Source organism: Condylura cristata, unplaced genomic scaffold (genome assembly GCF_000260355.1).
Source record: "Condylura cristata isolate star-nosed mole 26May11 unplaced genomic scaffold, ConCri1.0 scaffold00003, whole genome shotgun sequence".
Lineage (NCBI taxonomy): Eukaryota > Metazoa > Chordata > Mammalia > Eulipotyphla > Talpidae > Condylura > Condylura cristata.
The window spans coordinates 10,880,552-10,888,420 of NW_004567104.1; the positions used below are offsets into that span (position 1 = coordinate 10,880,552).

Genomic DNA, 7,869 nt, shown 5'->3' on the forward strand with positions numbered 1-7,869 from the left:
TCTATCTATCTATCTATCTATCTATCTATCTATCTATCTATCTCTTTCTCTCTCTCTCTCTTTCTCTCTCTCTCTATCTATCTATCTCTATTTAGAGAGAAAAAGAGAGCCAAAAGATACATTTTGTTATATTACTTGATTCTCAGCATCATTGGGTTTGGTTTATTCTAGCTCCAATTTCTTTTGCTATTCCTTAGCAATATTTATTGTAGGGCTCCCCTACTAAGGTTCCATTTAAGTTTCTCCATGCTTCTTACTCTCTGCTCTTTCTCAGCCATGTCACCCACTCAAATGATTTCAATTGACACCAGTTTTGCAATCACTAAGAAATCTGTATCTCTAGGCAGTCTTTTATCTAGAACCCCAGTTCCTATACTCCTTAGATATCTCACCAGCACCCCCAAATTCACTGCAATTTTGTGCTGGTTATTAGTCTGGTCTCAGCTCTAAGCCACCTTTCTGTAGTTAGGAATGTGGTGCTGAGGCTGGAACCCTGCAGAAGCCCCATTTCTGTTTTGCCTACTGTTAGTTTCTGGTTAGTTTCTGTCACTTGGGTGATTGCCACTGCAGTGAACAAAATAGAAAAGAGGGATTTGCTGCTTTTTCTTTGCTGCTGACTTCCCTGTCAGCTTGGGATTCCTGAGGGAAATCTCTTCAATAAACTTATTTTTTTCTACAAACATACATTTTTTTTCCTATAGTAGCAGTTGTTTCTCAGTTCTCTAGATCAGAATTACTTCCATTAGTGTTTGTCCTTCCTCACCCACATTCATCCTCACTCTCAAAGACATGATACCTGCTGAATAGCACCTCCAGTGGGCACTCTGAGTAGTGACCACCAAGGTTCCTACTCCACCTTTCTTAGTTTTAGCAATTCCAATCTGCTTCCTTCAATTGCTTCCTCTGTGATAAATTATTATGCTCCTTTGCTTTTTCAGTCTCTTAGTTAATAATTTCATACCAAGTTAAACATTCTCTATATTAAATTCCCTTACAAATATCTGGCATGGTTTCTGTCTTCCTACTGGCCTTTGAAGGAGTTTGGATTCTCAGCCAAAAGCTCCTCCTCTTATAGTGTTTCCTTTTTAAGTGAATGGCACTGACAAATCCCTCCCTGGTTCTTGCCCAATGGCTTAAGTCAAATATTGAACATCACTCTTAGTTCTATTTTCTAAACCCTCATACATGATCAGGCCTGTTGATTGGGATTCCTGACACTTTCTTAAAAACTTAGCCAATTTTAAGACAATATTTTTAAAGCAGTTTGAGGTTTATAACAACAGAGAGGAAAAGTACAGAGAAATCCTATACATACACATATGTGTGGCTTTCCTATTATGAACAACACTCAAGAGAATGGAACATTTTTCTTTACCAAGAATTAACCCAATTCTATATGGGTTCAATTATGATAGAATTGATTTATCATAATCACCCAAATTCCATAATATATCTTAGGGTTCACTACTGATTATTTCTTATGTATCTTTACTATCCATCTGGATGCCCTCCACTGTATATGAACATACCATTATAACTGACCTCTCCACATTTCTCTAACCCCAGACTTGTCTCAAAAATGTTTTCAGTCAGATACTCCCATTCTTAATAAAACTCACAGTTCTTTGTGTGATTTGATTTCTCCTGTCTCCGGCACTTCATGTTGAAATATATTCCCTGCCCTTTAGTCAGTTTTTGAATGTGGCATGCTTTCTGTGCATTCTTGGGTAAACTTCCTTGTGTTTAAAAATCTCCCTTTTTATCTGGTTAACTACCTACTACATATTCTCCAAAATGCATTTAAATATTACTTTTTCAGAGAAGGGTTTTTTTTTCAACTTCAGGAGTGAAATGTAATTACATTGTATTTGCTTATTGATTTCCATAGATTACTGAAGATACACTTTTTAACTATAGTAGTCAGTAAACTTACAAGCAACTTTTTACAACTGTCTTCTTTCCTAAATATCGAGGCACAAAGGTGCCGCTATGTTTGTTTTACCCAGCACAAACCTTAACACCTACTGGCTCCTTTTCTGGCACAGTAGACATTTAACAAATATTTGCTGAGTTCAATTGAGTTCTGTTTTATACAGAAATTTTTCATAGGGACTCTGAACTGATTACAGGAGACACACATTTCCTCAGGTATGCCAGGGTTCATCATGAACAACTGCTACTTTTTAAAATGAAGGTTTGTGGGATTTTTCTCCTCTCACATCACATCTGATACCAGTTCTCCCTTTGGGACTTCTTACAGTGACTGGAGGAGAATTATACTGAGTGGGGAGTAGATTGATTAGAATTTATTGCCCACAGCTGAACTAGAGACTCAACCTTCTCACACTTAACATTGACAGAGGACTCTGAAGTGTCATGTAATTCTCCTAAGTATCTGTGGCCAGGTGCTTGTTTTAGTCAAGTCCTGGGGGCTAACAAAGTGATGTTCCTTGCTTCTAACAACCTATGTATTATTTCTCCCCCCAAAATATCAATGTGCTATTTTTTTTGTAGTTTCTTAAAATGTAGCCATTATTCCTCAAGTGATGAAAAATGGGGGAAAGAGTTGATAAGTGTATTAAAACAGCCATCAGGGCCCTCCCTGTTGGCGCAGCGTCTTAAAGCACTGCACTAAGAGCTAAAGCCACTTCCACATGAGTTTGATCCCCACATGCCCCGGAGGTGACCACATGGCGTGGCAGACCTCTCCTGACCCACCCACTGCTCCCCTCAGCAGTGCACTTCTACAGTCTGCCTGTTCTGCTCCCCACTCTGTGGTGAATTCTCTCACCGCCCCCGCACCTCTGGCCTGTACCCCAGTTCTGTATGCACAAATAAATAAATCTTAAAAAAAAAAAGCCATCAAAAGGCTCTAGAAATCTATAACAGCCAATAATGAAGGAACAGATATTAAACTAGAATATGAAATGAGGATGACAAGAAGACACAAGAAAGCATATGAGTGCCGTCTGCTGGAAAAGAAGCAGACCTGAGGGAACAGATTAAATAAATCCATATTTGATTTTGGTTACACTTGCAGGGAGAGAGCTGCATTTATTAAAAACACAAAACAAATACAACACAACATAGCCTTTCTTTGCTTTTTATCTTCTAAATAGATATGACCCAAGATGGACATTTTCTCTGACAGTAATATATCTTTTTCCTTCAGCTGAAAGTTTTTACCTTTTGGATTATATTCCACACACGTTCTTTATCGTCTCTTCTTCCTTCAAGGGTGTCCATAGCATCTGCCATTAGTGACTGCAGCTGTGGCACCAAGATAAAAATTATCAGTGTGGAATTCACACAGAAATAACTTTTCTAAATACACAGATTAAAACCTAATTAAAAAATCATTTGTACGCTGATGATTTTATTACTCATCTTTCCAACAATGAACACTGCCACCTCATCTTTGCTCCAGTCATTACGGAGTATTATTGCAGATATAAAATATTGAAACAATGAAAAGATTCTTCTTGAAAATTTGTAGAAAACATATAGCTTTTAATGTAGTGAGTGTTGATGTTTTGTTACAACAGATTGTAAAGAATGAAGGCAGTAGTTAATTCTCTCAGGAAATACCATGTAGTACATGAACGCATTTTAGTATTTTCTCCTGAGGCTAATGTATTATAATTCTAGGCATTATGCAAAAGCTCACCAGAGGACAATACTAAAGTTGTGCTGTTTATTGCCTCTTAAAGGATGTAGCTCATTTAGGTTCTTTTACTATTCTTTTCTAAAATTTTAAAAGAATCAAATTGTCTTTCTAGGTTCCTTTCGAGACTTTAAATTTTCACCCTTTGCCCAAAACTGTCACATTCCAATTTAAAACAACCCTATATACACAAAGTATTTGTGACTGCAAAATGATGAAGCCATATCAAATCATGTAATATTCAAAACTTGATTAAAAAAGAAAGTTGTCTAAAAGAGAACAAATGTCATTTAGGTTCACTGTGGCATCAAACTGTGAGTCCTTAGATAATCTTTCTGAACTTTAGATATTGCACTTAAGCAGGTGGGCAGAGAGCTGAGTCACTCAGAACTCTTCTATTTAGCAACTGCAATAATACAGAAAGGGAGGGAGGGAGAGGGAGAGACAGAGGGAAAGAGAGAGAGAATGTATTTGGCCAACATGAATATATTCATATTCATTTACATATTAAAATATCCCATGAAAGCCTATTTCCAAGTTTTCAGATAGTGGACTATAACACTAACATGTTAAGAGGAATGTCAGTAATGCTAGTTTGGGGCTCTTTGTTTATATTTTCAAATATAAGTATCTCCAGAAAAAAGAAAGCCACAGATGTGTGGTTAAGAAGAACTTAAGTGCAGAAAACTCCTTGTGCTTTTCATTTAAATCTTGAATGTGTGTTTCAGGAAAACAGGATCAACATCACGCCAGCTTCTTAAATTAACATTTTCTTTGCTTTATCTTATCTCAGAGGAGCATTAAGCAACTAAAAATGGCTGTAATAGGCACTTTTAAAGCCCCCTCCTCTTTCTACTCCTTAATGCCTTGTGAATGGCAGAACAAACAGCCTCTTGGAAGACATTGCTCTGAACACAACCATAAAGGTTTGCAAAGTGTTACTGCCAGTTTTGACTTAGTAATTCCTGGGTTAATAGGCTTTTTGCATAGTTTTCATCTTTAGAGTGCGTAGTTTCATTAGTCAGACCATTTCAAATGCTTAGTCTGAATAACAGTATCTAATATAGTTTAACAAGTTCAGATGGACATAATAACTGCTGTTAGTTCATTTCTTGATTGATTAACTTGTTACCACTTTTAAAGCTCAGAGAGGGTTTTTTTAGTTATCTGAAAATTACAGGGGATCAGTTTCGGCAGTTCTCATCTGTGCTTTGTGAATTCAATTCAGGTCTTGAATTAGTTTAGCTACCTTCGATTAAAGCTTCTAAGAGCCCTTTCCTAGGACACATTAAGATCTCCATATGGAGTACATTTTACCTTTCCTTGAATGCCCCGTATACTAGCTAGTATTTACTTTTCAAAGAGGCGCTATTGTTTGTAGTATCAATTATGCTTATAGTATATAGTTCTGTTTGAAGATCGTTTCTGTGATATATTTCTTCACTAGTTTTCTCTGGTTCTGTTTTTCCAAGATATTTGGTCAGTTCAATTTAAACAAACAGGAAGCCTTTGACTGACTTCAAGAAAACAACTCAAAGCAAACAACGATTTTATCTAAACATGTGTGAGTGTCGGCATGGCTGACATACACGTGTCACTAGAAGTGAATTAGAAAACCCTTGAGAATATTTGTAGAATGAGTTTTCTCTACACACTCTCATCCTCTCACATTTTCATAGAAGAGAATCTTATACTAACATATGTCAGAGTTTAAAAAGAATTTATTAAAATTTAACTTGACTTACAAAAAAAAAAAAAACCTGACACACAATACAATCTGTCCTTTATAGTGTGTGTTTTTACACACCACAAAGCTCTTTCTGGCATCAGTGGGAACAAATAACATGCACATTATCTTGCTACATATCCCAGTTTCTCCACTGCAATGCTTCAAAAATACTGGAGAGTTTGCCCTCAGCCGACATTTATTGAGATAATTTTTTCCCCCATGCCATCTCACTTTTCTATTGGCCCATAACAGCCTTAGGGAAAGAAAAACAAATACTTACCAATTCTGCCTCCTGTTGGTTGATGTCCTGTAGATAGGGGATAGTTGCTAGCTCGGCCATTGCCTGATTGATCACCTGGGACTGCTCCTTCACTCTCTGCAGCTGGCTCAGGAGGCTGGCGTAGTGCAATTTCTCCATCACCCCTGAGCATGCACGGAAACTCCCCTAGTATCCAGTATAAGGAAGGTTTTAGAGAAACAAAACCAAAAACACAGAACTAGATCTCTCCCTAAAGACTGAAATCAGAGCTCATAATGTATTTACTTTCTTGAAGCAATGGCATTTAACTCAAACAAATGTTTTCTTCTGTCATTTTTGAGAATTGTCCATAGTCTCCCTTCAAAAAAGCGGATGTATGTACAAGGAAACACTTTGGAGGACAGTTGAAGAGGATTTGCTCAGGGGAGAGGACTGAGGGGAAAAGAAAAGTCTGAAATTAAAGTTGAACTCTATTCTCCCAAAGGCAATCTAATAGAATTGTGTCCACGTAAGGGACAACTTTATTTATATTACAAAGGCATTGTAAGAGTTAAGAGTTGCCTCATATTTTGTTAATACAAAACATACTTATGCAAGCCGAATCCTAAAAATATTTTGCAAATTGAAGTCTGCTTATCCTACTGGCTTATGTTAAACCTCCAGTTCTACTTTTATCTTTACATCCCATTGAATGACTTTGATTCTGCTTCTCCTTATGGTACTTTATTTTGGCTACTAGACCATTCCAGCACTAACATGATCCATCTTAAAATATATTGGCAAGGATCACCAGCCCCATGAATCTACGGATATTTTGGACGTTCTCAAAATGGAACACAGTTATATCAAGGTGGCCCACCTATGTGTTTGGTAAACCATCCATAAAAGAAATATTACGTCCTCTAAAAAATGTAACATACATTGTAATGCTTGATAGGACAGGCAAAATTTAGGAAAAAATTCTCACATTTCTATCTAGGAAAAAGCACTTCTGATATATGGGAGCAAGAAGCTGAGTAAGAAAAGCAGCGGGTTACTGCTGTGTTTGGGGATTGATGAGAAGTGGGATGTCCATGGGGCTTTAGTTGGGAGCTTGCTTTCCAAATCCTCATGCTCAGAGGAGGAAAGCTGGATGGCCCATGTCCCATTATGAAAAGGTTCCCCCTGGGCCACCTGAAACATGGGCATGTTTGTTAACTAGGCTAAGTTCTGGCCTTACTTAATGAGTGACAATCTCTAGGTTTACCCTAGAAATAAGGGTTTTTAGCTCACTGCTCCTAAAGTGGTGAAATATGTCAAAATGGAAGTTGGAGAACAAGTTACTGCTTTACAGCTTAGTATCTGAGCAAGGACTATTTTAGTTTATGCATTCTTGTAAAACAGAATTTATCTAGAAATTAGAGAAGGCACACATGATTTTTCCTTCTTAAAATAGAATATCTCCTGCTGCTAAGGAGAAACACTATTAGAAATGAACAATACCAAGGAACATCTGAATTTCAACTTGTATTTAAAAAGCAGTTCTTTCTGAAGTGTTATATTCATATTTTGATTGATACCAAGCTCTAGAAGCTGGCACTTTTCTAGAACCTTGGTAATGAAAGTTGAGCACGATTACCCTGAATTTGCTTTATTTCCCCCATCACTTAGCTATACCACTCAATTAATGTGCTTCTAGCCCTGCTAATTTGTTCTTTCTGATTAACCATTTATCTGAAAATCTATTAACCTATAGGAGTGAAGATTGCAAATTGTGGATTTGGATTGCAAATTCTGAGTTGATGAAATAGCTGGCCTACCCACTTAGTTTAAACCTGTAGCTAGACAATGGGATTCTGTCAAAAAGGGAGAGCAAGTTGCAGGAGAAACAATTTTCTTTCTGAAGAAAAATTGTTTTCTTTGTCCTTCTTGAAAATAAACAGTGGGGCTAGTTGTAGTAAAGTGGTGTAGTGACGGAACTCCAAGGAGCAGAATCAACCTCATTCTACTCGGGGAACATAATCTATCAGTGTAATTTTCCCAAACATCAGGAAAATTAAAATAGTGGAAGGCAATGGCACTTTGTTAGCTTATTACTGGGTGCATAACAAAACAGGAAGTGCTCCATGTGAGGAAGATTCTAGGAAAAGAACATAGTCAACTGCTGATAGCCACCTAGCCTGCCCAGTGCCAAGTCAAATGATTTTGTCATCAGGAAACTACAGATTAATACCTTAT

The 7,869-nt window shown here is 37.2% G+C and overlaps 1 protein-coding gene across 1 annotated transcript in view; it reads right to left on the reverse strand.

The window, feature by feature from the left end:
• The window catches only part of SPATA16 (spermatogenesis associated 16), a 203,743-nt gene that overhangs the window by 22,505 nt on the left and 173,369 nt on the right, over positions 1-7,869 (reverse strand). The window contains exons 8-9 of the mRNA XM_012731859.1: positions 5,674-5,838; positions 3,187-3,270 (exon numbers count right to left, since the gene is read on the reverse strand). Of these exons, the coding sequence (XP_012587313.1) occupies positions 3,187-3,270; positions 5,674-5,838 (249 nt within the window). The remainder of the gene's footprint in view (positions 1-3,186; positions 3,271-5,673; positions 5,839-7,869) is intronic.